The sequence below is a fragment of the Xiphophorus hellerii genome, chromosome 11 (assembly GCF_003331165.1).
Source record: "Xiphophorus hellerii strain 12219 chromosome 11, Xiphophorus_hellerii-4.1, whole genome shotgun sequence".
In the NCBI taxonomy this organism is placed as follows: Eukaryota; Metazoa; Chordata; class Actinopteri; order Cyprinodontiformes; family Poeciliidae; genus Xiphophorus; species Xiphophorus hellerii.
This window is the reverse complement of record NC_045682.1, coordinates 12,483,768-12,510,213: the sequence shown is the minus strand read 5'-3', so window position 1 is coordinate 12,510,213 and position 26,446 is coordinate 12,483,768. Positions and strand designations below refer to the sequence as shown.

The 26,446-nt window shown below is 37.1% G+C and overlaps 1 protein-coding gene across 5 annotated transcripts in view; it reads right to left on the bottom strand.

Annotated features, from left to right (window-relative positions):
- Positions 1-19,654, bottom strand: part of sptbn2 (spectrin, beta, non-erythrocytic 2) — a 56,404-nt gene extending 36,750 nt beyond the window's left edge. For 3 of the 5 annotated variants that reach the window (XM_032577254.1, XM_032577255.1, XM_032577258.1), the window contains exons 1-2: positions 19,089-19,654; positions 8,035-8,222 (exon numbers count right to left, since the gene is read on the bottom strand). In XM_032577254.1, coding sequence (XP_032433145.1) covers positions 8,035-8,191 — 157 coding nt within the window. In that variant the 5' untranslated portion in view covers positions 8,192-8,222; positions 19,089-19,654. Of the gene's footprint in view, positions 1-3,179; positions 3,833-8,034; positions 8,223-19,088 lie in introns of those variants that run through there. The other 2 variants (XM_032577256.1, XM_032577259.1) reach the window with 1 other exon arrangement.
- Positions 19,655-26,446: the final 6,792 nt, after the last annotated feature.

Genomic DNA, 26,446 nt, shown 5'->3' with positions numbered 1-26,446 from the left:
AAATATGTGCCTTTTTGTTACCCTCCAAAGTGCAGGGATGTCAATAATAGAAAAACTGCACAAACAAAAAGCCATTGTGTGTGTGTGTGTGTGTGTGTGTATCCTAAACTCTCACCAGGGTAATGTGACTCAAGAGCAACAGCTCGAAGCCCTTGGAGTCATAGTGTCAGTGTTATTATACATTACATCTTTCATGAGGAGCTTCAAAATGTGAAATTCACTACAGCTCCACATATAGGAGGATACTGCCTCTTGATGCTCCAGTCATTTCTTTGTCCTTTTGTATTATTTAACTTAAAGCAAAGTTGTGTGACTGAGTAATAATTGAAAATGATAAACACCCTGAAGCGGGGGAAAAAAATACCTTTTCTGTCAAGTAGTATGGTTTATTTCACTAACACCATGCTGCTAGTGCCTGCTGTGTAACTATTCAGCTAAAGTCCACATCAACTGATTTGTAGAAAGAGCAATGACCCTTTGGACTAGAACCCTGTTGTCTGACAAAACTCCCAATGTGTATTTATGTATGAAGCAACGCAAAAAACTAACTTCACAGAACTTTAGTTTGGCACCAACATCTAAGACTGACATTTACTGAGGTAAACTGAACTTCTAAACATTGTTTGTTGTACATTACAGAGAAAACGAAGAAAAAAGAAGGATAGTGTAAATAAATAAAAGAAAATTTAAACTGTTCTCATTCATTTGTGAAATAGGACTACTGACAGAAGGATATGACGTGACCGTTGATCCGGTATCTTAATTCAAACGAGGAATGTAAGTAACCATTTGAAAAATATGTGTTGTGTACCATATGATAACCATGAGTCATCACGGTTATTAAGATTGTACAAGTTTTTTTATATAATGCGTCAAAAATTTGCAAAGCGCACCACTACTACATCTTATATACTATTGTGATTTCACTTGCTGAAATCACTGTAGTAAGAGTGAAGCTGACTCAAACTCAGAGCCGGTGGCCAAAGAAATCTGAGAAGCTCCCAACATGTTTGACAAATGAGACCATTTAGCAGCTCTTTTTTTTATTGGTCAATTACACTTAGACTCTGCCAAGACAGATCTTTAGGGTTATAGTTTTATTGGTAAAATCAATTTGAAAATGGTAACATCAGCCTTCAAAAACTGTGTTATGGCAATCATCAAAACTTATCACTAATTCAACCCATCTGTCTTTGACATTTTCATGTACCAACTCAGTTTAATCTTTACTTGTTGCTTCTAAGATGGATTCTTTTTTATGCGTTTATAAAAGTGCTACTATCCTGCAGCCCTACCATCCTAGGGCTGCAGGATAGTAGGACAATGTGACATTGGGATATTATTTTAGAAAAGTGCAGTAATGCATATAGTGACCATCCCAACATCCCCACCACTATATATAAGCTTTCCAAACCTGGGCACTAAGAGTTACAAACTAAGTCCACCAAAGCAGCCATTTATTAAAACGCAGAGCTTTAACACATGGTATATGAAATATAATAGCCTGCCCATTATTCCTTTGTGGTTGCAATATTGCGGCCAGTGATATTGCAATAAGGACTGCATATCCTACATATTGTGCAGCTCTAGTTAGGAAACATAATACAAGTCAAATCAAAGTTATCTTAAAAGTGAAAGAGCTAAGGATATCCAACTGGATGTGAGATAAAATTTCTCTTGCATGAAAACAGATTTTATGTATTTAATTAAGCAAAACCTTTGGCGTTTCAACCATTTGAAATTATGGTGTAGTAGCAAACTCTGTGAGTTTGGATCTTCTTTATAACTCCCACAGACATCATGTTTTAACGCAAGAAGGGTGTGACCCAAAGAATGAGGCGCGAGGGTAGTCAAACTGGAAAGACAAGTGGGTGTTACAAAAATGTGTTTATACGTCTGGATATGTATTTGTATTTTACAGGACGGTAACTTAATCCAGACCACACTGCACAAATATGACCTACAAACTACAAAAAGCAAATAATTTAATTTTCCCCTCCTGATTCAAATGAGTCATCATAATACAACATTCTTTGTCTGCTCAACAACAAAGAAAACACACAAAAAGAAAGCCCATCCCGTTAGCCTTAACTTGGTGACTGATCTCTAACCCCAAAAGCTAGGCAGGAAGTTTCAGGTTATTGCCAGTCAAGCTGAAAATGAGATTAAGGCATGTGTCCCTTTTTGAATGAAATGTTGTTAAACTGGTATGAATCTCATCTTTCCTGAGTTTGTGTGAAAGTGTTTTAATGGTGCAAAAATTCACACATCTCACCCTACATACAACATACATCCTTTCACCAAACCGACATATTTATAAAGATAAGGATTTGATATACCGTGTTCCCTACAAAAATGTAAAAAATGCAGAACAAGCAGTACTGCTCCTCAAGCAAACCTCTCAGATTCAGATCGCATCAGGGGAGCGACCAGAGTCAAGATAAAAAATTTTAAATGAAGAAAATGATCTTTAGTCACACTCAGGTCTTACATGAGAGTTTCATATACCATAATCTCCAGAAGCTAAATCACAAAAAAAAACTCTATTCTATGTTTTAGTCTAAAGTTTTTTGTTTGTTTTTTTCTTTTCTAGTGAACACATTTCCTGCCTCACAACCAATGTCCTTGATGATTTTTGTGTGTGGAAGCTCACAGCTTTCTCAGGCTTTGGCTAAAGACAGAGCGGTGTATTGTAATGAGATAAGAGAGGACAGGTGGCCAAGTGATCAGGTGCCAGACTGCCTGCCTGCTTTAGATCTGAGCTGAAGCCTACTCTTTATGTACTGCGAATATCTTAATTTCTCCTAATGCAGAATACTTCTAATTCCCACAGGATGCCATTTACTCTAGAAAAATTCAGAACTATCTTGGAACTCATACCTCATAACAAGGCCCAGCTGAAGTAGCAGGCCATAAAAAAAAAACACCAAAAAACCAAACTAAATAATTCCCACCCTAAACATAAGGGGTACGTCTAACACCATGCTTCTGACTCTGAAATATCATACAAGTGGACACAATTTGGTGAGGCAGTCTAAACTGTGTCTAAACTGTGACGTCAATAGAACTGTTTGCTCAAGCTCACCAGTTTTGTTTACTAATCCAGTGGATCTATAAAAAGGTCATCAGTTACAATGAAACCATTACTTTCAACCAAAAAAAAGTGTTGTGATTCTTACCTTGCAACTGTTTAAATCTTCCCTCCAAGATGTTGGAGTATTGTACTTGGTTAACAAATGCTGCTGGGGACAAACAGGGCTCTCTGTCCCTGTGATCCCACTCCATTGTAGTTTCCTAAGATGCTTATGCTAAATATTCCTGATAGAGATGAAATGAATCAGTTTTCCAACATAGCACGGCAGAGCTAAATTAAAAAAAAAAAAAAACTGTGCGTCCTTTTTACAGATTTTCAAAAGTGTTCTTTCCCCCCCCCCGAAAGTTTTTAGTTTATCCTCCTTTTGTAAAGATTTCTTGGTGTTTTTCAGCAAGGCACAACAAATGTTTTAAATATTGTTCTTCTCTTCATATGCTGTACGATCCAATTTGCCCATGAAAAACTCAGCGGTGAGTGGCATGGGCAAAAAAAAAAAAAAAACTTTTCCAAGTCGGAGAATAATTTGAAACAAAACACAGAAAGGAAAGTGCTCTCTCTTCTTGTTCACTTAACCACATTTGTGGTCCATGAATAAAGTAAAAGCCTGAAGTTGCACTCCGCTGTGGTTCTAGCAAAGAAACCGTAGGTATTCCTTCCCTCCAAATTCTGAGTGTGCATTTGCTGAAGAACAGCAGAGCACAGCACAGCACTGAGCCGCGGTTGGATGGCTGTGTAAACAAAGCCTTCTGTGCAGTCTGAAAATTGTGCGATTTGCATAAGGTGTGTTTGAGGGAGGAGCATGAAAGAAGAACATGGTGGATGGGCAAAGGGGAGGGAGGAGGTGTAGAGGTGGACTAAACCATTAGAGTCTTTTGAACAGTCTGCCTTGAGGTGGATTATTTAACTCCATCTTAGCTCCTACCACCATCAGGGTGTGGCTTACCAAAAGGGTGATTCACAGAAATCCTACTTGGATTACACAATGTTATCTTTGTGTGGTCATCTTCCATTTCAGTCACTTTCTAGATTGCATTCAACCTCCCCTTTTTTGTTTTTTAAACATGAGCACTACCTTACGAGGAGGCGTTAAAACAGGAAGGAAGTTATTGAGAAAGTCTCAGAACTACGAGTACTTTCCTGCCTGATGAGGTTTGAAACTGTCAACAATCTGTTTGCAATGTAGAGAATTGGAGGGGGTGGAAGTGACAGTGTGCAACCAGAACGCATTTTTAGTTTCAAAACGGATCCATTCTTTTTAGCAAAAACAAGAAAAAATATTTTTAAAATGCTAAGAGTTATTTAAAAGTGTAATGTAATAACGTTTATATCAATTTTAAGCACCATGGGATAAAGTAAGTGGTTTAATGTGTGATAGGACAGTAAATATAAAGAACTGTAATCAGGCCAAAATGTCAAGTTTTCAGATCTCTGTTAAGATGAGCTGGTAGCAGCTGGATGGGTCTCATTAAAGGACAAAATGCTTCAGGGACTATTTTGTGACTGGCTGTTTAAGGAGGGGGACTATAGTAATGAGAAATGAGGAGCGCAGCCTCCCTTCTGAGGAACAGAGGCTATGCAATGGACACATGCAGGGAGGAAAGTAGTAAGTCATACTAATGCCTGTTTTTTGTATCCTAAAGGGCACAATCCTATTTAACATAAAATGTAGATGAGTCAGCATGTCTGTCTGTGCTTCTGAATCAGTAGAGGTTTGCAACACATTCATAAATAAAATAGAGAACAATGTGTTAAATAAGATTAACAATAACTAACTAAATCTGGAGTAACAAAAAAAAAAAGAAAAAAAAAAGGAAAACTGTCCAAAAGTGAAACATCTGACAGTAAGTTAAAGTTAATGAGGTTTCATTTATGTCCAGTGCAGTGAATGAACTCCAGGGAGGAAGACAAACAGATAAAGACAAATGGGGGAGTAAGCACTATCAGAGGGGAAAATGCTAAGATTTATTACTCTGTGTCTTCATGTTATCAATACTTTAGTAGAAGCCTAACAAGAGTTCATTATTATTGGGCAAATGAGAGGCTGATTAAATGCACTAAAATTTATTTACCCACAAAACGCTTTTTGATGCAGGTTGAGGAAAGTATAAGCTATGTGTAAAAAGAGTGGTGTGAGTATGTATTCACACCGCTTTCATTTACGATAAGACCATGCTTCCAAGAATGAGCTTTAACCAAAAGAAACTGAAATTCTTTAGAAATCGAAGCTCTTTGAAAGCCTCACTGTTCCCAGGTGTGGGAGCTTCAGCATGTAAACACTGTATGGGTAACTGTTCAAGTGTGAAGGAGGGTATTGCTTAAACTTAGGCAAAGTTTCTAGAGCTAGCGGTGCTACACACACTGGAGAGCAGATAAGCTGGTATCGATGCAAATTAGGGAAAAGGAAGCTCTTAACTGTGAACCAAAGAGCACAGGTGATCGCTTCACCACATGTACATTGATTCCCACCCTGCAGATGTAAAAGACGGGTTAGCTCAGAAATATGGCAAATATTTTTATCGTAAAATCTGGTTAGAAAAAGAAACGATGTAGAAAGATCCAGCACTTCTAAGAACGCAGAAGGCAGAGTAGTTGATGTTTGGGAAAAAAAACCAAGCTGCTAAAAGTGGGCTGGAGTTGAGCCTTCAGGGAATAGCTGCAAGAGCATGTGAAAGAATGTGCACATCAAGCCCACACTTGTTAAACTGAGAGAGCATCAGAGGCGTTCAGACTGGTGTATTCACACACACACACAGGTTTTCTGGAAAGACCATTGCAACCAGTATTGCAGAGTGTGTTGCTGCAAAATGCAAAGAATGGACATTTAAGATACTTAAATGCGTGAAGAATATGAGACTAAAAACAAAGTACAATGTACGAGCAAGTAACTGAACAAGTTAGTTAGATTTCATTTCTAAATGAAATTAGACTTAATAGAAATTGCTGAACTGAAGGGTTGTTCGAAGATTATTAGTAACTGTGGTAACATAAGGTTTTCCATCCTGGTGTAGGAGTTACTGGACACATCAGCCGCAGTGGCTATCTGTTACCCCCCTCTGCTGGGCTCTTCAGAAAACTGCAACTTGTTTTGACTTTTTAAAATACAGTTTTTGAGAGCAACATATAAATACAAATCTTTTATGTTCATCTGTTCAAACACATAAAACCAATGAATGAAAAATTAAAAGTGGTTCTTAATATCTTACTAAAAATTATTTCATAGGACACAGAGACCCGTTAGCCTACCAAAGGATGACGAGATTATCAAAGGCAAAAAATATAAAGCTGTCACCAAAATTTTCTGCTATGCATCCACTACAACAGCAGTGTTTTATTAGAACTAGTGATCAATTGTAGCATTGAGGCAAAAGTTGGTCTGTTCTGACCAACTACTCAGCTCTTCAGCTTTGTCCTCCTTTTGGATGTATTTTGGTCTTGGCCTATAAAGAAAGACTCGTGCCTTTTGGGATACAAAAGAATCACATCTGCTCCCTAGTCTACAAAGCCTAATTAGATTTGTGAACATTACTATTAGGTTATGATTTTGTCTCAACTGAAACTCACTACAAAATCCCCTTTTATCAGAAATGCTATTTAAAAAATTACCAACTTGCCTGAACATAAAAAAACCAAAACAAGTATATTTTTGTAGATGTGAATCTGTAAGTGTAAGGACTAAAAAGGAAATTTACACTGTACAATATCTCTAGCCCTGAATATTACTGATGACATACGTTATTTTGGACAACCTTGTTACAAAAATGGAGAATGAACACTGAAAGATATAAAAGGATTCACTCAGTGCTAAGTGTGTCGTCATATGATAATGATATGTAGTGTATTCTGTCTCTTCTGTGTATTCTGTAAAATTTAATTAGTTACTTCAAAGCTTCCAAACTGAGCCACAAATAATCTTGACTTGCTAGCATATGAATGTATAAATTCAAAGTTTACAAAAAAATTCATAACCAATTCAGTTCAATACATTAACTACAAACTTGAAAAGAATATAAGGGGTGGGTCAGCATACCTTTATTATTCATAGCTATGGTTATTCAGGGATTGTTTAATAAATATTTCTATGTAAAAATGAAAATGTGTGTTCTTCATGAACTATGCTATGCAAAATACACAAATACTTGATCATTTATAACCTGGAAAACCTTTTTTAAATTTCAAAATCATGATGTTTAGAAGCTACTGTCACTCTTGCCCTGTATTAGAACATTTCATAACATTGCTTAAACCAAAAGCAATTAGATCCACAAATTAACCAGCGAGAGACTGAAATTATCCAACATTCCCATAATCAGCATTGACCAATGTTTGGCTGGTCAAATACTGAAAACACTGGACATTTTTCACTCCAATTCATTAATTGCATTAAACCAAGAACTCCCACCACTTCTGGTCTGTAAACTCAGCCAACTGCACAAACTTTGACATGAATAAAAACGATATGACAGGCAAGAACACAAAATTCTATCCATAAACAGGGATAATCTTGTAATTCCTGCATTTTCTATTGTATTCACAACATCTACCTCAATAAAACATTTCTCCCCTCCTATGTTTTAGAATGTTAGGAAGAAATACAAATACAAATCTGAATCTGCTGAAAATAGGAACCACCAGATAAGAAATAAGAAAAAAATAAAAGAGTGTCAGCCAAGAGAAGCCAGATCAGTGAAGGTTGACTCCATTTACAGAACAATGAAGACCAAATGAAGCTCCAAATAGAAAAAAACAAAACAAACAAACTCCCAATTCATTAACCAGCAATGAGTCCCAAACGCATTCAGGAAAAGCTAAAAAAAAGAGCAAAACAGTTTGCCTCAAAACAGCGTTTGCCTCACTCTACCCAATCCCACTTACAGGATCTGATTAAATCACAGGTTAGAGCTGCTATAATAACCAAGGGGAACTACCTGAACACAACATACCTGCAAGCGCTTTAATGCGAGAGCGTTCAAAGAGACGTGCCGAACTGTTCTCATTGTCCCAGTCGGTCTCTGCCGCCAGGTCCCAGCGATTATTGATGTCGTTGTATTGCTGCTGAATCTCCAAGCTGTCAAAATCTGTTGGTGAGATTGTGCTCATGGTGTCGAGGCTTGGGGAAAACGCATTCAATCTAGAAAGAGAAAACAGAAAACAAAAAGCGTCCAAAGTGAGTGATGGCACAAAAAGAGGACAATACAAAACTGTATTGTCCTCTTTTTGTGCTAGATGATTTGAAAGAATAAACCTAAAAAGGTTTTTCAAAACTAATCCACAAAAAACATAATTCTAGGCTCTTTAGCTATCAAAAATATAATCCTAGGCACTTTGCATTTAAGTGAACAGAGGTAAGAGAGGGTACCTCTTGCTTTCCGCACAACTTTCAACTGAACTTTACTTAATGTAGTTTTATGGCACACATATGCAAATAGTAGACTGGACGGTGCAACTGCCAGTGAGGGTAACAGATAAAAACCTCAAGATAAGTTAAGTCACTAAGTCAGTCAGGCAGTCACCCAGTTCCTCTCTGTACACCTGGACGACAGCAGATGATGCTGCTGTTGTCCAGGACAGCAGCATCCTGGACATCTATCAAGTCTCTGATAGACAAACAAACAATAAATCAATTGATCGCATGATAGATTAAAAGAAATTTGCTTGATTTACCGTTTTTCTCTTTTCGTTTTTTGTTGTTTGTTTATTTGGATATGTGAAATGTCTCCCAATTCTAGTGTTAAATGTTCATTAGAATTTAACATTTATTGATCTTTGACAATGTGTTCTTGCATCATTTTTACTTCATTACCATTATATTTCTTGAAAATGGTCTCAAAACAACAATATTATCATTTATTGCAATAACTTCTGGGACAATTTATCACCCAGTAAAATTTGTTATAGTGACAGGCCTAGTAATTCCTAGTCTATTCCTTTTTAAAAGCCAAAACTGAATGTGCTGGTAGAGTGCATAAAACTGCAAATGTGCAACTATTAATGCTAGTTTCAACATAGCTAATATGTAGGTTGGCTTAAGAAAACAATGAGGTTAATTATGGATGATAAAAAGGAAGGACAGAATGTCCACTGCCTGCAGCCAGTAAACAGCACCAATGTCATAACTTAGGTATTGTGATGTGTCATTGCTAAATATATCCAACCTTATTCTATTGTGGAAGAGACAGAATGTCTTACAAAAATACTGTAGCTGCTAACATTTCAGCAATTTGAAGGGAGAACACAAGCAACCGACAAAAGTTGTCTCCAAACAGCTTATTCAGCTCAGACCCGTCTTTGTGTGCTAAACATTCACAAAAGACAAAACCATTTTCTTGTCAAGAGAACTTGACAGTAAATAATTATTTATATTCTTAGTAAGAATAAATTGACTGTTGTCAATCAAATGAAAAGCATTTAAATGAGGAGCATTTTAAAAACAACAATTTCTCAACATTTGCTGCACAAAAAATGGCAACCAGCTCTCTACCAAATCAAAAATTCTGACATTTGAATAAAACTGGTGTACACACAATGGGCTCTACTAAAACTTTCTGCTTACTAGCCCTGACCTGGTCGATGATCATAGAGTTTGTTGTAATCTGCCATTTTATATCTTAATTTTACTGATATCATTGTGAAAACAAGGTGACAGAAAGAAATCATTGAGGAAACAGAAAAATGGATAAGATAGGTTTCAACCAACAGAACCTACATTGGAACTTAGTATAAGTGAGAATTTCTGAAAGAGGAAAAGTATCATTTTAGCTCTCAATATAGTGAATTTTTGGAGAGAGAAAAAAGAGCTACCTTAGCAGAACTTTTTCTTTACTTTTAATTTCACACATTTCTGTTTAGATCCTGCTCCCGGTGAACCAAGAGAAGGACTCTTCTGGACAAACCAGATTACATTTTATGTCAATTTCTGCTCAAATTAAAACAATATTCTTCCAAAAAACAGTACATGAGATGAAACTTTTACTTTGGAGAACAGATGTCAAGATGTATGATTTACATTTGAACCATCATTCTGCCACAGCATGTTCGAGAGGATTCAGCTGAGCCACTAAAAACATTAACTGAACATGTGCTTTATTTCCTGTGCCTTCAGTGTGAAAGTAAAGCTTAGAAATAAATGTGTTAAATCCTTTTTCAAACTATTTTGAACAAACTGTGTAGGATAGTCTAAAAATAAACAACATAAAACACTATGAAATATTCACTTACAATAAAAGAGAAAACAATACATTAAAAGAAAAAAGGTAGCCACAAATAAATTTGCTATTTGAACTATATATTAGTTTATCCATCATTCTAAATGTAAAGTACAACTGATTAAATAAATGAAAAAGTCTAAGTATTTCAACAGAAGTTTGAAAAAACACAGCTTGGTAAATCCCATTAGTGGTAGATTACAAAGTGTCTCGGAATAGAAACTAAATGCAGGGATTAGCGAAGAAGGCATGACGCCTCCTCCGCACACCCCATCCTTCCCTGACCTGTCACCTCTCAACTAAACTGCACCCCAGGCATTGGCCTAGACCATACAGCCCTCTGTGCAAACTGGCTATGAATATCGACTACTTTTCAGATTCGAGACGACACGACTGCTGTTGCAGTCAATCTTCAATCGCTACCCGTGCTTTGTTGTGCATGTCCTAAGAATTACCAAGGTAAATAGAGATGTGAGACAGATGATAAAAAGTAAATGAACACTGGAATGCTCACACATTATGTGACCAATTGTATTTACTATGCAGAACATTATACAAATAAAATAAAAAGGAAAAGCCACATAGCCAATCTGTCCTCTTTGTAGTCTGGTTTTGGGAGCTGTTCAGTGTGGGGGTTGGTGGGGAGTCGGACCAGTGAGTCTGGCAGTGACCATCCTCCCCCTCTATGAGTGGGAAGAACCCCGGCTCAGTGTGTCTCCACTAATCACTCCTCAATGGATCAGACAAACAATCCCCTGACCTACTATGATACTGTACTCATCCTCACACAGAGAAACACAACACAGTGTGGCAAAAAAAAAAGCCACACATGGTTGGCCTTTTACCTAAATTGTGTTTCTGAAAAGTCAAATCTAAATCCACCTCGTCAACATTCTGCATACAAAATGGGTCAACACATCTGTCACGCTGGCCTGTGCAATATGTGAAAGTATTTTAAAATGCTGCTCTTTCATCTTTAAATATAGCTTTAAATAGTGTAATCTACATGGTTCTTACTGTCAACAGTAAGAACCATATAGATCTGTCTTCTATTAACTTCCAAAAACTAATTTTAATGTAGCAAGCACTCATTTTTTATTAAACATCAATCATAATTGGCGCAAGTTGGCAAAATTGTACACAACTAACCATTATTCTGAAATATGCTCCAGAGGCTTCATAAAGCTAACCCTTTCCAAGTCAGATCAGAACTGCAGCAAATGTTTTGCAAAAATCAGGTCTTTGAAAACAAAAGGAACCAAAGTGGGGCACGGCCTGATGCCTGAGGGTTGAACCCCAACCTAAACTGTAGCATGCAGACACACATTCAGCAATCAGAATGACATAGGTCAAAAAAAAAAAAAAAAAACAGGACAGAGCCAGCGGCATGATTGGTAGCACCGCCGCATTTCTCTTTTTCACTCTCCGACATCTCTCCTCCCCTCCCAGAGCCGCTTCCCTTCGCCCAGCTGGTCCGTTTGTCACCGCACCCGTTAATCAGGGAGAGAGGAAAAGAGAAATAGAGCCCATAATCAGATGTCCACAGGGAATAAAGCCTATCCACATTAGCCAGCCACAATGCCAATGTGCCCCAAGGGAATAAGGAAGACATACGCGCTTACATAAACATACATGCAAAGACAGAACCACTCCCTGCAACACAAGGAGCAAAAAGAAGAAAAAGTCACCTAGAAATGAGAATGAAGCCCAAATAAACGTGTCTGTGACACTCATGAACCTGGAGTGTGGGGAGATGGACTCCAAAGAGACGGACACAAAGCTCGCCACACTTAACTGGCCCCACACAATGAAGGAGTCAGCAGAGAATTGAGGCCAGTTGTTCAAGCCCTTCCTGTTTGCAGAGATGAGGCAGCCACAGGCACAGATGCATCAGAGGCCTCATCCATAGGCTGCTGATCCCATTCTGAATGCCCCGCTGAATAGGACAGCAGTCGTCCTTTGTTGACCTGTAGCATCACATTCATCTAACACACTACTGACCATCACACATGACTGCCACACTTTGAGATGGACATGCTTTAAAGTGCTAGCAATAACACAAATATCAGAAAAACAATAATAAATTAGAATATTATCAAAAAGTTTACTTTAGTAAGTGAAGCCCAGATTACTAAACTACAACATACAAGGTTTCCTCCAGAAAACTTGCTAAGCCCGGTGGTTGGGTGCTAGGGCAGTCATTCATCCAGCGGCTTGTCGTGTTTTTGAGTTAAAAATGTTTAAAGTTAACAGGAAATTTTAAAATACCACTTGATAATTATGTGTTATTGACAGACTGGGAGATTAATATCTGAACACTAACTATAAAGCCTTGGTGGGGACAGAAGTAAAGCCTGGTGGCCTGCCAGGCTTATAATACACTGAGGGAAATCATGACATATTCAGATATTTTAAAATTTTTATGTTCTTGGCCCAAAGCTAATAAAAAACAAACAAAAAAATAAATAAAAACACACATTCAGCTTCTCAGAATATTATGTATGATCATTAGAAGGGAGTTTTTTTTTTTACATAAATATTATGTTATGGTACTACACAATCACTGGAACAACTGCTGACTTGACAGTTCTCCAGTAAACACCCTCCACACGGAGAGGGAGCCACAGAAACCATAGCTAAAGAAGATGGCTGCTAAAAGAATTGCACCTAAGCACATTAAAGGAACCTTAGGGAGAGGAAAAAAGTCTGGGAAAAGCGACACATATCCAGTATTTGCCAGACTGCATAGATAGTCTGGCAAAGACTAAGGCAAGTTGCTGATTTCATCTTCCAGTAAGACTTTGCACCAGCTCACACTGTCAAAAGTATCAACACATGGTTCAATGACTTTGACCATGACTTTGCATGACAGGCACCCCACTTTGACCTAAACTCCATAGATAATTAAGGGTAAATATTGGGACTCGCAAGACACCAGAGCCAACAATGCAGATGCGACTTGGGCTTCAATAAAGTCTCAGAGCCACAGGCTGATATACCTTCACCTCAGACTGTAATCATGCAATAATTCATGTAAATCAAAACCTGACTAAATATAAACAAGTATTCTGGACATAAATTTCAATAGGGTGGCTTTCTGTATTAAAAATCATTTTCGCAAATTGATGTTAGGAAATATTTGACATTTTCTGGTGACTTTTGGATTTTTACTAGAGTTAATTATAATTATGAACAGACATAAGTACCTGAAATATTTGTAATATATATCCACAAATATTTGTTGAAGAGCAAGTTTGTTTTTATTCCTAATTGTAAATATCCTAAATGATTCACAGTAATAATTTAAAATTTAATATTTTCTGGTAAGCTAAACTGAGCGTAATCATACTGACAAGAAACACAAATTTAATGTGATCAACAAAAAAGGGCTTTATGCCACGCATTATTCATCCAAACAGATTAGGATCTTGCTAATTGAGTTGCCCCACATGGTGATCAACAAGTTACCGGATGGTTCAATGGACGGCCACAGTGAAAGTTATTAATAGAACTAATAGCCTGAGAGAAATGATGGTGCTTGTCCTGAATGAGTCCTGGGCTGGAACCCCACATTAGCAGCATCCATTACCAGCAATGACAGAAATCCAAATGGAAAAACATCAGAGAATGAAATATTATTTCAGATGATGCTCATTCAGAGAATGCTTTTTCCATTTTACAAAACACATAGAAGTGTCTCCATCCTCAGGATGCCTGTGAGTAAATGTATGGTTACTATATTTAGTCTTTTGGAACCAATTAACATGAATTAATTTGTCTCGCTATTCAGTGAATGCAAGATCTTCTGAAATCCACATAAACTGTTTGGCATTATTGAACCATCTTGAACTGGTGAGAGCATACTGCAGTAGTTCCTGTAGGACTCCATCTTTTATTATGTTTGCCCTCATTATTTATGTGTAGCCCAGACATTTCAGTGAAGCCCCGCCAGCCTGGACTCTGCACTTCTATTTGAAGATGAGTGGGACTGCACAATATGTCACAGCAATATCAGTGTGTGCAATATTTAAAACTGAATTTTTGCAATGCAATGCAATTGTTGGCTAGTAAATTCCAAGCGTCATGATCTCACACTTTGCATGCCAGTGAAACATTCAAGCTGCTGGATGGGAGTCTCACCGCCGTAAACGTCCACACCTGATACAGATTACAATAAAAAGCTGCTACAGATCAAAGAGTATTGGAAACATATAACAAAAAAATGATACGGGTGGAAATTGCGTGGCTTTCTAATATCATGCAGCTGTAGAGATGACATCAAATAAATGGCGTAGTGTGGGACAGACTTTTTGTAGTTTTAGGAGAAATGTACAACCCACATCAGGTCAGTGCTGTGAGTTTCCCTTTAGAAACCCAGGAAAATACGTTCACCTCCAAGGCGGTTGGAGGCAACGTATTTTACTCAACAGGGTTTTCAACACTTGCTTCCAGTCTCACAGACCTCGTAGTTTGCCTGGCCTTAAACCAGATCCTGTTCATTTCTACACAGACACTTCTGCCTCCTGTCTGTATAGTCTAGCTGGATGCCAGGAGTAAGTTTGCCTAGAGAATCATAAGCAAATAGAAAACAGGCCCAGATAGTATAAGCCTCAGCCACTACAAAGCAAGTGTTGATTCGTTTAAAAAAAATAAATAAATAATCACAGTACTGTGGAAAACTTCCTTTGTGGCCAAGAATCTCAGAACATCTGATCAATCTGCCTTTAACAGCTGCCGACCAATTACTGAAACATGCCACATCATGAAAATCCTTGAGAGACTGCTGGGGGTGTGTGTCGAGTCACCTTTCAGCCACTATACAAGTTTGCTTACTAGCCACTTTTCATTTAGACAAACTACATATAATGAGGATTATCCCATTTGCTTTTTCTTATACATTTTCTTTTTCAGCTTCTGTTTTTTTTTAAAAAAAGAACCTTCCATACACTTTGTGTGTTAAAAAAACATTATTAAAGTACTGATTAATTTTCTGTTCTCCCTCCACAGCTCAGACCTTTCACAAAATCAAGTCGTTGTATATTAGTAAACTAGTAGTAAACTAACCAAACATTGATAATGCTGCTGATGTCCAACTAAAGCATCCAACTAAAGCTCAAATATAAACCAAAGTGGTGCCAAGAAGCATCGACTTTTCAGCATATGTGGCAACTTCACAAGCATGTTTGACTGTTTTACCTCAGTTACTTACAGGAATGACCCGGTCTTGGTTCTGAAGACGCCTCTTGACCTGAAAGAGCTAGCTGTAGATGCTAGGGGTGTAACCAGACATATTTGGACTGAAAACATCCAGTACGCTCCTGTCAAATACAGCATTGATTTATACCTCAACACATGCAGAATGTTTGTTTGGAACCAAGTATGAATGATAAAATGAGTGGAACTGAACCAAAACTTTAGGTCAGCGTACAATTAAAAAAACAACCAAAAAAACCAAGATTTGAAACGCTCTCTTCACTTAACTCAATTTACTCATCTGAAACAACTTCAGGAGCAAAGTAATCATACATAAAAAAACTCAGCATCACAATAAAATCAAATTATTTCAAAATTGAAATACATTATTTAGCTGTTGACTGATTTTGAAGTGCAACGTAAATATAACAACTTATGACTTTCAAAATCTGAATGCATACCAAACCGTGATTTGTGTTCTACTATGCCTGTAGTGTAGTAATGAATGGAGATTTTTTTGTTCTGTTCCCGTAAGGAGGGTTAAAAGTTAATATGGGCTACAATAACATATTTTCCAAGACCCTTCAGGATCAAAGTATAAAACCTTTGCAAATCAGCAATATAATCAAATACTCTCAAAGGTTTAGCCAACGAGTTAGTGTTTTCTGACTGTAATACATGTAGTTCATGTTGGAATTTATGAAAGCTGTAACAAAAAAGTTTTAGGTCAACTTTTAGCGATTACCTCGACTAATACTGTCCTTGAGCTGCATGCACAGTCACGAAACAAGCCACAACCAACTCTTGATCTCTGATCAGCATTTCCTTCCCAATCAGTAATTTTTCTGCATAAAACTTATTCCTGGCTTTATCAAGCCAGAAATAAGTTTCTAAATATAAGTCTTGCCTACATGCCTTTGAGTTTAAGGCAACAAGTTTCATCCAATTTGTACTCAGTACAACATTTTTCTTAAAGAAAATAATCAAAAACAGACAAAAGTCAGTAAGCAAGCTTTAAAATGCAGTCCCTTCCACAGGTCAAAACCACAAAGTGCTTTCCAAAAAAACTAAACATATATATATATTTTAATCGCATCTGGTAACAGTAAATTGCAAAAGCTATGAAGAGTCAATATTTGCCATGTCAACACTTTCATATTGACTTTACATACAGCTGGAGTATTTGCTAATGAAGCTTATAAAACTTATGAAACCCATAAATAAATAATAAATGACCATAATGTTTGTAAGATTTGAGGAATGAATTAGCAACATGAACTATATGTATTGAAAATACATTTAATTTGAATCTCATGAACATGTTCATTTTAAAAACATTTTAACACTACATGCATACGTAGCAATTCAATATAAAAGATGGTTGAAATAAGAATAAATGAAGTAATGTGAATTTTACAACCTTCAAGTTGCTCAAACAGATCCTGCAATGTGCTGCTAATGTTCTACCTCTAAATTAAATTCTACAAATGTACATTACTAATCACAAGTATAGTCAGACTTCTCCACAAAAGTCTGCTAAAAAGGTGATGTTTGCACAGAAAAGTTGGATAAGCCATAAGAAGAACCAAAGTTATTCACAAGGGCCAATAAATTATTCTAAGAGCACTTACTGTTCGGAAAGACAATTACTCAGGAAGATTAATATTTTTCCTTTATGCTTTGTCATATGAGAACAGGCTGTTCAGGCAAGATTTCAACCACACATTCCAAGATCTCTCCTTAAGCTCACTACGGAAAAGTATCAAAGCAGGTGAGCTGCAGCAAAAAAAAAAAACAACGTATCATGCTGCCCTCTAGTGGTGTTATTTAAGCTTACATGTACAAAAAACGTACATTCAGAATAGTTTATTGAATTGAAAATTACTTAATTGATCCTTCTTGATTATTCCACCATCAGGTTCTTCAGCTCTTTTGAGCATAACAATGCTTTGCTCAGCTATCTGAAAAGGATTTATAACACAAACAAGTTTCACTGCTTCATATCCTCTGAAAACAGGCTGGCATTTTGCAAGCGACTATAAAATGTTCCTACAAATCAAATTGGACAATTTTCCCTTGATGAAGTCTGACTAAATACTGGTCAAACGCGTTAAGATTATATAGTTTTCTTTTTCAATAAATGCATAAAAATTGAGAATTATACATGCATCCACTGAGAGCCTAAACTTGGATGCATTTTTTAAATTTAATTTTTTTAAAAAGATCAGGTAGATCTAGTAAATAATTAATTTTCTGCTGGACTGAAAAAAATATAATCAAGGAACCTACTTTTTATTTTATACATTACATTTCTTAGAAAGAAAAAAGGTCTGAATTTTCAATTTAGAGCTCAATAAAAACGCAACATTTGCTTAGATCGGGAAAAGCCTGATCGATGCATCTTTAGTAAAACATGTAGAAGTATTATCTGGAGGTCATAAACAAAGGTGTTTCTGTAGTTTAAGAGTTGCAGTAAACATAGAGAAACAATAGAGCATTTGGAAACAAACCAACCAATCAATTTCCAGGGTTCAATGGGTGAATGAGATGGGGAAGGAGGATTAAAATACTGTATCATGAAATAAATATCCCAAGCTCTAGCTGGCTTATAAGTCATTGAACATGAAAAGGAAAAATAGATAGCAGTAACACTGCAACTAGCTAACAAGCTTTATTTTTGCACTCATCATCAAGCCCTGTCCAAAGTCTGGTTTTTGAAATAACTTTCAAGTCTTATTCAATGCTTTCCTTTGACCAGATCAATCCAAACTGTTAAAAGCTATCCAAATTAACAATATAGAGTAAATACCACCACTTCATCGATCCAACCCACTCTTGCAGCTTTTATTTGGGTTTATGTCCCCTGTTCTACACGTGGTACATGTCAGCTCTGCGCTATCAGTGACACTGTCCTAAATGGTTAAAAGGAATGAGGTAAACTTGAATATTTCAAAAACAACGTGTTCACTCACTAGAATTTGCTTGCAGTAGTTTTACCACAATGCCTCCTTTTATAAAATAGTTTAACCTGATACATCCCTCCTATATGAGTCACACAGTCTAGGCCAAGCTCGCAACATAAATCTCAGCCCTATACATAACATAACCAGTGTTAAAAAAAAAGGGGGGGAAAGGCAGCTCTGCAAGATGCCATCATTTCTGAGGCAAAAATAGCCGGACAAAAGCAACAAGGCTTGGCTGGTTCAGCAGCAGATGCCTGAATCAAATATCCACAGGCTGGCTTGAACACAACACGCAGAAGAAAAAAAAATGTGGCTGCGTTTGACATCGATTCAAACAAAGGCGAGAAGAGACACATGATTACAGGGAGATGGCTCCCAATAAACTATCGTAAAGCGGTGCTGTCATACGTTTCCCAACAAGACAGCTACCGTACGAGAAATGTGTGCAGACTTATATCTTCTGTAGCCACAGCAAAAGCGAGACAGAAGCGTTACCTATTGAGTTAAAAAGCTAACGGTAGAGCCAAGCTAGCAGCAGTCACCTGAATTTCCAATCTTTTTCCTCATTAGCTTTGTTATTGTGGCCAGGCTGCTGATTATAGTGAGGAGGACATGCACAAAAAAAATCCCACTTACCTCTTTATTTCTCCGTGTTCTTGTAAAAAAAAAAAAAAAGAAGAAGAAGGCAGTCTGGTATTTTTCTGTAACGTCACTGTACCGGAGAGTTCAACGGGAATGAAAGAAACAAAAAACAACAAATACAAATAAAAACGTCGTCGTCGTCTCCTGGCACGCGCGCGGCTACGCTAATTTCAAAAAATGACGGTTACAAATTTCCCAGGTGACACTGATAACGTCTCTCCTTTAAATCCGCATCTCTGGGGAAAAAATAAAAAAATATTTTTTTCCCCCGTCTTTCTCCTCCGCGCTGCACTGGTAGCAGCAGCACGTTACGAAACCAGACTCTCTTTTCAGCGAGAGAAAGAAAAAAAAAAAAAAACGTAAGCAGGGAAGGGACAGGAAAAAAAAAAAAGAAACCAGGCGAACACAAAGACCCCCCCTTTTTTTTTTTTAGGTTTGTTTGTGGCAGGTATTTAAAGACGGATATCCGCCGCAGCTTTCTTCCAGCCCCCTCCCCGCTTCGGCATCGAAAGGGCCGTCCAAACCTCACAGACTGCCCGTGTTTCCCGTTCAACAGGGGGAGAAGAAAGGAAAAAGTGTGGTAGTTTAGTGGGGTGTAGGTGGCTGGCAGGGTGGATGGGTGGGTGGATGTGTGGGTGGGTTTCTGACCGCTCATGGTCACATGGGAAGCACGTTTCTAGGTTTGAGAGGAAAAGATGTTGTTGCTGTGGTGCTGTCCCTGGTGCTAAAACTGAAACCATTCACATTTACATATCAATGGAAAGTATGCAAATACAGTCTGAGTGATGTACTAATATAAATATCCTTAAACTATAGCGGGTTTCTGAAAATGTAGTTTAACTGTGATTTCATGTTAAATTTCCACGACACATACCAAGATAAAGGATGACACACCAAGATAAAATCAGTGCAAACAATGGCTTTCAGATGACACCTATTTACGTGAAATTTAATCTTTGTTTAAAATCTGTTTATAACCCAAACTCCAGCTTTTAGAATGGCATCTGCTTAAACAAACCTAAATTAAAGAAGTAGGTCATTAGCAGGATTCAGTTGAACAAGGAGGTTGTTTAGCCACTTACTTTTGTAGGAGTACACACCAAAATACACAGAAGTCTGGAGTGATGTCACGACAAAATATGAAAACAAAAATGTATAGGAGCTTATATTTTTGCAATGTTTTGTCATGCTCCTGCAATGACTCTTTAAAAATCAAAATCCAAACACTATTCTCTTGAGATTCTTCTTCAGCATTTTTTCACTTCATCTTGTAGAGGCTGCAGTTGCTCTAAATTATTCCTGAGATACTATGCAGCACCTGGCAAGCTGGTGTGTCACGGGGTAAGTCATCAAGATCTGGGTTATTCATAAAGCCCCAGAGGAACCTCCTGCAAAAGACACCTCAAGACTGGAGAAAGCATTTTCCCTCTGTGCTGCTCTCAATGGCACCATAATAAAAGCAATTTCAAGGGTTGTAGTAGCTCAGTTTGAAAATGTCTTAACTGACTCAAAGTAGCCTGTTGACAGGGGCTCAGAGACACCCAAACTTTGACATCTAAATTACTTTTAGGAGAATTTATGCTCTCTTCTGCTGCCTGTGTTCGGTTAGGGTGTTTACTATATCTGTGAGTATGGGTGTAGCTTAACCAACAAAGTGGTGGTGGTGAAATTTTTATGACATGAAGGGTCTTTTATTGAGGGCTGAGCTTTTCAGAAAATAGCATGCCTTTCATTATAAGCAGCTAAAGGGGTCATTAAATAGTTTTGGTGTGTTCTACCAGAGCAGTTCAAAATTTTTTTTTTTTTTGTGCAATAACTTTATTATTGTTGAAGAAAATGAGATAAGCCAAGATGCTGCTTATTTAAACAAAATACACTTGGGCCTACAAACACTTGTTTACGTCAAAAATGAGGCGTCTTTCAAAAGTATTCACGCCCCTTCAATTCTTTCTCATTATGTGACGTCACAACAACAAACTTCAAAGTATTTTCTTGGCATTTATATTACAGACCAACTGATGAATATGAACAACTTTTACAAATAGAAACCTTATGTTGTTGATTACAAGCACCAATTGTCTGGACCACTGTTGGATTAGGTCGGTAACTTTAAAGGGGGCGAATATTTATGAAATTACCTTTTTTTGTTTTTCAGTGTCATTACTTTGTTGAGCTAGTTTTTACTTTGACATTAATGTTTTGTAATTGTCTTTTGTCAAGCAAACCAAACTTTGTTGATCATAACTCATTTGTAAAGGCATTAAAGGGTAAAACATCCATTATGCTTTTTATAGGCACTTTTTAAGTAATTTGTTAAAACAGTGCAAGTTGGTCTGTCACATAATCCTAATAAAATACATTAATGTTTGTAGTTTATTTTTCAATTTTGTGATATGACGCAAAATTTTACCCAGTTCAGTTTTTTTTTTGTTTGTACAAAATATAAAGAGATCCCATATGAAAGTACCAATGAGTAGACTGTATTTTCATCTATTTTTCCAGCAGCAGATTTAGCAGACATGAGTTGTGGTGAGATGCTGCACTTCACTACCCGTTTCCCGGAGAAGGTATTTTTAGAGAAAAAAAAACACAAAACAGATCTAAATTCAGAATAAGTAAGGTCACTAACTCTGAAGTTGCATTTTCATTGGAGCTTTTTAATAGACTTTGCTACATCAGCTGTAAATTTCACTGCCAGTCCATTTTCCTGGTGGTTTCTTTTGTGTTTTAGTGGATAATATCAAAAACCGTTGCCTATATTGGCTTATTGGACGTCTGTAAACCTGGATCCAATCTGCCTGCAGCCACCCTAAATATGAATGATGATCTGGTGAACATGAGAGGTTATTAATTTTCATGAAGTTGGCTTTGTCCAGTGCCTTCAGTGGCAGTGGTTTAACCAAGAAGTACTTAAGGGTGGAAGCAAGTCATTGTTCCTGTTGCATCTGTGTCTGCATTAACAGCATGGATAAACACAGAAACCATGTTTACAGCCCTGGTCCTTCTCCCAGCCTTCGCTCAAACGCCCATGAACCACCATAGGGCTCATCCACAATCCACCATGACAAAGGGAAAGAGCTGAGTGCAGGATATAAGGCTGTCACTGGCTGCCAGAGTGCGTCCAGCACTGTGTTTTTTGCAGATTGCAGCAGTTTGAGCTAAACCCCCCTCTGTCTGCTCACTATAGATGGGACGTAGGCGGGTAGGGGTCATCATTGGTGCATGCAATGACCAGGGTGGGGAAGGGAGCAAGGGTGGTTGGTGAAGCTGCTTTGGCTCTACACCTACACAGCCTGAAAGCTGAATCATATGGCTCCAGTCCTAACTAATTGGGAGGAGCCTGAGCTTCCCTTGAGTTAATTGTCTGGGACAAGGTCACACAAGGTGAAGGGTGTTGAATGAGACATGCATGTATTCTGCTTTTACAACCTACCACTGAATGCAAACCCTATCTTCTAAACAGAAATTAAAGTTTTAATATTGTTTCTTCTGTATTAAGGTGTAAAAATAAAAGTACTGATGCACTGAAGAAACTGGAGTCTTTCTCTGGGAAGCCAGTGCTGTTTTCATTTGTGCATGTACTTTGGGTGCTTTTCTTACTGAAAGACCCAAAGACTAGCAAAAGCATAAGTCGTGTTTTTATGTAAACTTTCCAAGATTAAAAGATTTCATAATGGCCCCAGGATCCTTCGGAAAAGAAACAGCTCACAGCATCATGGATCCCTTATGTATGTAAGAGTTTACATGATAATGTTTTTCACATTTGTCTATTGTTTTATAAGTAGTACGTAAAATTCATTTATACAGCACTTTTCACAAGTTGAAGAATAAATAAAAGGGTTTTTAGAAGTTGAAAAGAAATATAAACAATATAACTAGTGTGAAATAAAAACATACTGTAAGAAGAATTTGTAAAATAAAACTACATGTATCTCGATATAGAAGACAGCTTATGGTGTTCAGTGAACCTGAATTAGCAATAGAGCAGAATATCATTGGCATCATCAGAAACATAGGAATCTGGGGTAATAAAGTATAATATAAATGGAATAGTTCCTCATTTCTTGTGCAGTTAAGTATGTCTTGTTATTTGTCTCATGACAACTCGGACATTGTTCCTCATGATAAGAAATTATAAAAATTTTTGATCTAGCATTACTTTGTGTAAAAATACAATTAACAAAAGAACAAAACCAAAATCATTCTAAACCCAGATTTTGATTAGTGGTTATGAAACAGGCTTTCTTCTTGCATCGCCAATCAATTCTGGTGACTGAAGTGGTGAAACTCTTCTCTAAGGGAGTGTGTAAGACGGAACAGCTCTGTAAATGTCTTTTCTGCTCTGTTTTTGGCGTAGAAACAGATGTAACAGACGCTGGATACTTAGATGCAGCATCTTTTTTTTTGCGTGCCACATTTGTCCCACAAAACCAACACAAGTTGCAGACGACTACAAAAAGTTTAGTAGCCATCACCCAGTGGGTTATACTCCGGTCACTGTGACCCATTTCAAGATATTTATATCCTCAACATCAAGTTTTTGAGTCGTCTCCCAAGGACAAGTATGCTATTTCTGTTTTGGTTCTTTTTCTCATCCCCTGACTCTCCTGTCCTGTTTTTTTTTTCTCTCTCTCTCTCCCTAAACCAGTTGCTGTAGGTCACCCTACAGTTCCAGTTTTAAACAGATATAATTATTAGACAGAATGAAACCAGGACAGCAAGAAGCTGAGGCACCACTCTCATGTGGTGTGACTCGCTTCATCTAACAGATTGAGGACCATCCATAGGTTAGGGGTTGGTATTCATGACACCTCTTTTTTTAATTCAGCAAAACAAAAGTCAAGTCTGTCCTTCAGTTTCTATTTCGCAGAAATCAAAACCATTATGGTACCCAGTAAACCAAAATTATGTGACATGGGGTTATAAGATATATTTGGCTCCTCTTTTTAATTATCTTATCTGGCTGTCGGGAGGAATGTTGGTTATGAAAACGTTAGGGATCACAGGAAATCTCTGTCCTGCACAAACTAACCAGCAGCTCCCTCTAGTGGGTAATGCTTGCTACTCTGTTTTTGGTCCACTTAAAAAAAATGGTAGAATCTATTTTTTAATTGGGGGTTTATCTTGAGATAAATTGCTTTAATATTTTTTTTATTTTTATGAACCCAAAGAATTAAATTTGTGTCATCTGACCAGAGAAATTCTGTCTTATGCATACAATTTATTCCTTACTCTAAGCATTAAGCTTCCTAGTAACTAAATATTCTCTAGCAGGCTTATAAATCTTTGACACATCTCTCTTTATACTCGGGTGGACTCGATTTCCTGATTGGGTGACTTTCAAAAGACAACCGGCTGCACTGGACTTCATTTAGGGAGTGATTTAATACAAATGCACATTTTTACTTGTTAGAACAATGTATGAATATTGTACACTGTGAATGTAAGCACTACTTCGCTTGAATAATTTCTTTTTTTGTAAAGATATTTTCAGGTCTCAATGTAATGTCTAGAAGTGGTGAACTATTTGTAAATCAATCTGAGTTCTTGCAAACATTTTAAGGTTTTGAGGGACGCTTTAACACAGACTGGGATTGTTATGTGAAAGACTCGATTATATCAAAGTAAATAAGTGGATATAAACTAAGGAGCTGATTGTGAAAATGACTTATTGTGTTTGCTCTCACTGGTCCTGTTTAATACAGGGAAAATCTGTCTCTGTCAGAGTTAGACGCTGCTTCAGACAGTCGGATCCTGTGTCAGCTGTTTACTGTCAGCCTCCTCATCCTGGGACCGCTCCAATGTTTGTTTTCACATTCTGTCGGCATTCTCATGGTTCTTCTTTATATTGGAGATCCTTCAATCAAATAGAGACAATAATGCAAAATGGAAAAAGTCAAAGAGAAAACAAACCAGAAAAAATTACCAGGGAAATGTCAAATAAATAGTTCTTCTTTGTGTTGGGTAATTTGATATCCCAATGCTTCAACAAGTTCCTGTGTTTGAACACAAGGTTTCCTCCAGAAAACTTGCTAAGCCTGGTGGTTGGTGCTCGGGCAGTCATTCATCCAGCGGCCCGTCGTGTTTTTGAGTTAAAAAAAAGTTTAAAGTCTACAGAAAATTTTAAAATATCACTTGCTAATTATGTGTTATTGGAAGATTAATATCTGAACACAAACTATAAAGTCTTAAAAAATGCAAACATATAAAAAACATAAATACACATTGATTAACCTGGTGGGGGCACAAGTAAAGCCTGGTAGCCCACCAGGCTTATAATACACTGAGGGAATCCTTGCAACAGGAGCTATTTTTTCCTTTTAGTGTCTTTGATTTGATATATTGTTTTGCATTCTGAGTGCTTATGCATAAATGTGGCCATATGCACTTCTTAGGTGTTACAAATTATGTTTTCATCTCACTTCTTCTGTTTGGGGGCCATTTTGATAGTATAATATTGTTGTAAATTCATAGATCCATCTAAACAAGGACTACTCAATTGTCAAATTTATACAGGACCTGACTATTTTGGAAATGTGTCTAAAGCTAATAAATTTTGTATCTATTTTTAACAATGGTTCCTGAAATGGCTCAAGGACTCCAGAAAGTTTAGAGAAGAAAAGTGCTGACCTGTAAAATTGTCGGAACCTTGTTCTCATGCTGCTTGACTCAAATGTTTGATTAAATCAGGCTTGTGTCCAATAACACAAGATTCAGAAACAAAGGTTCTGATTACCATAATCCGATGTACATCTGCTGTTGACCTTTCCTGTAAAGACCGAAACATTCAGTTTACTAGATTAGATTTAGGAATTGTAGTAACGCAAACAATTCACAAGATGGCATCATTATGAAACTGATCAGCACATCATAGTCTCCCTCCTCATCAATCTATTGGCCCCATTTTGTTCCTATCCAATCATTTATTAGTTATTTTCAGTTTCTGCTCTGAATGTTCTGTTTGATTTTAATTTATTGGCTTGACTAATTCTCAACTGGAAATCTTGGAAAATGAAATTATTGAGCTGTTATCTTTATTCGGCACCTTGAAAACATGTGTAGAATTAAAGACATCTTGTATTGCAACGGCAAAATCTCATACTGAACATTTTTGAAAAAGCACTTTAAATCAAACATGACTTTCATAAATCAAAATAAAGTTTCAATTCCTACCATGTGCCATGTGTTTTTTTACTCTTAATTTATAATAATAGTTCCATATTTATTGATTATTTTCTTTACGGGCTGTAATGTTCACTTGTGTAAAACTATCCAGAGTGGATAATAAAAGTTTGAAAGCTCTTGTTTTTAGAGTGTCTAATCCTAAAAACAACAAAAATCGTACACACATG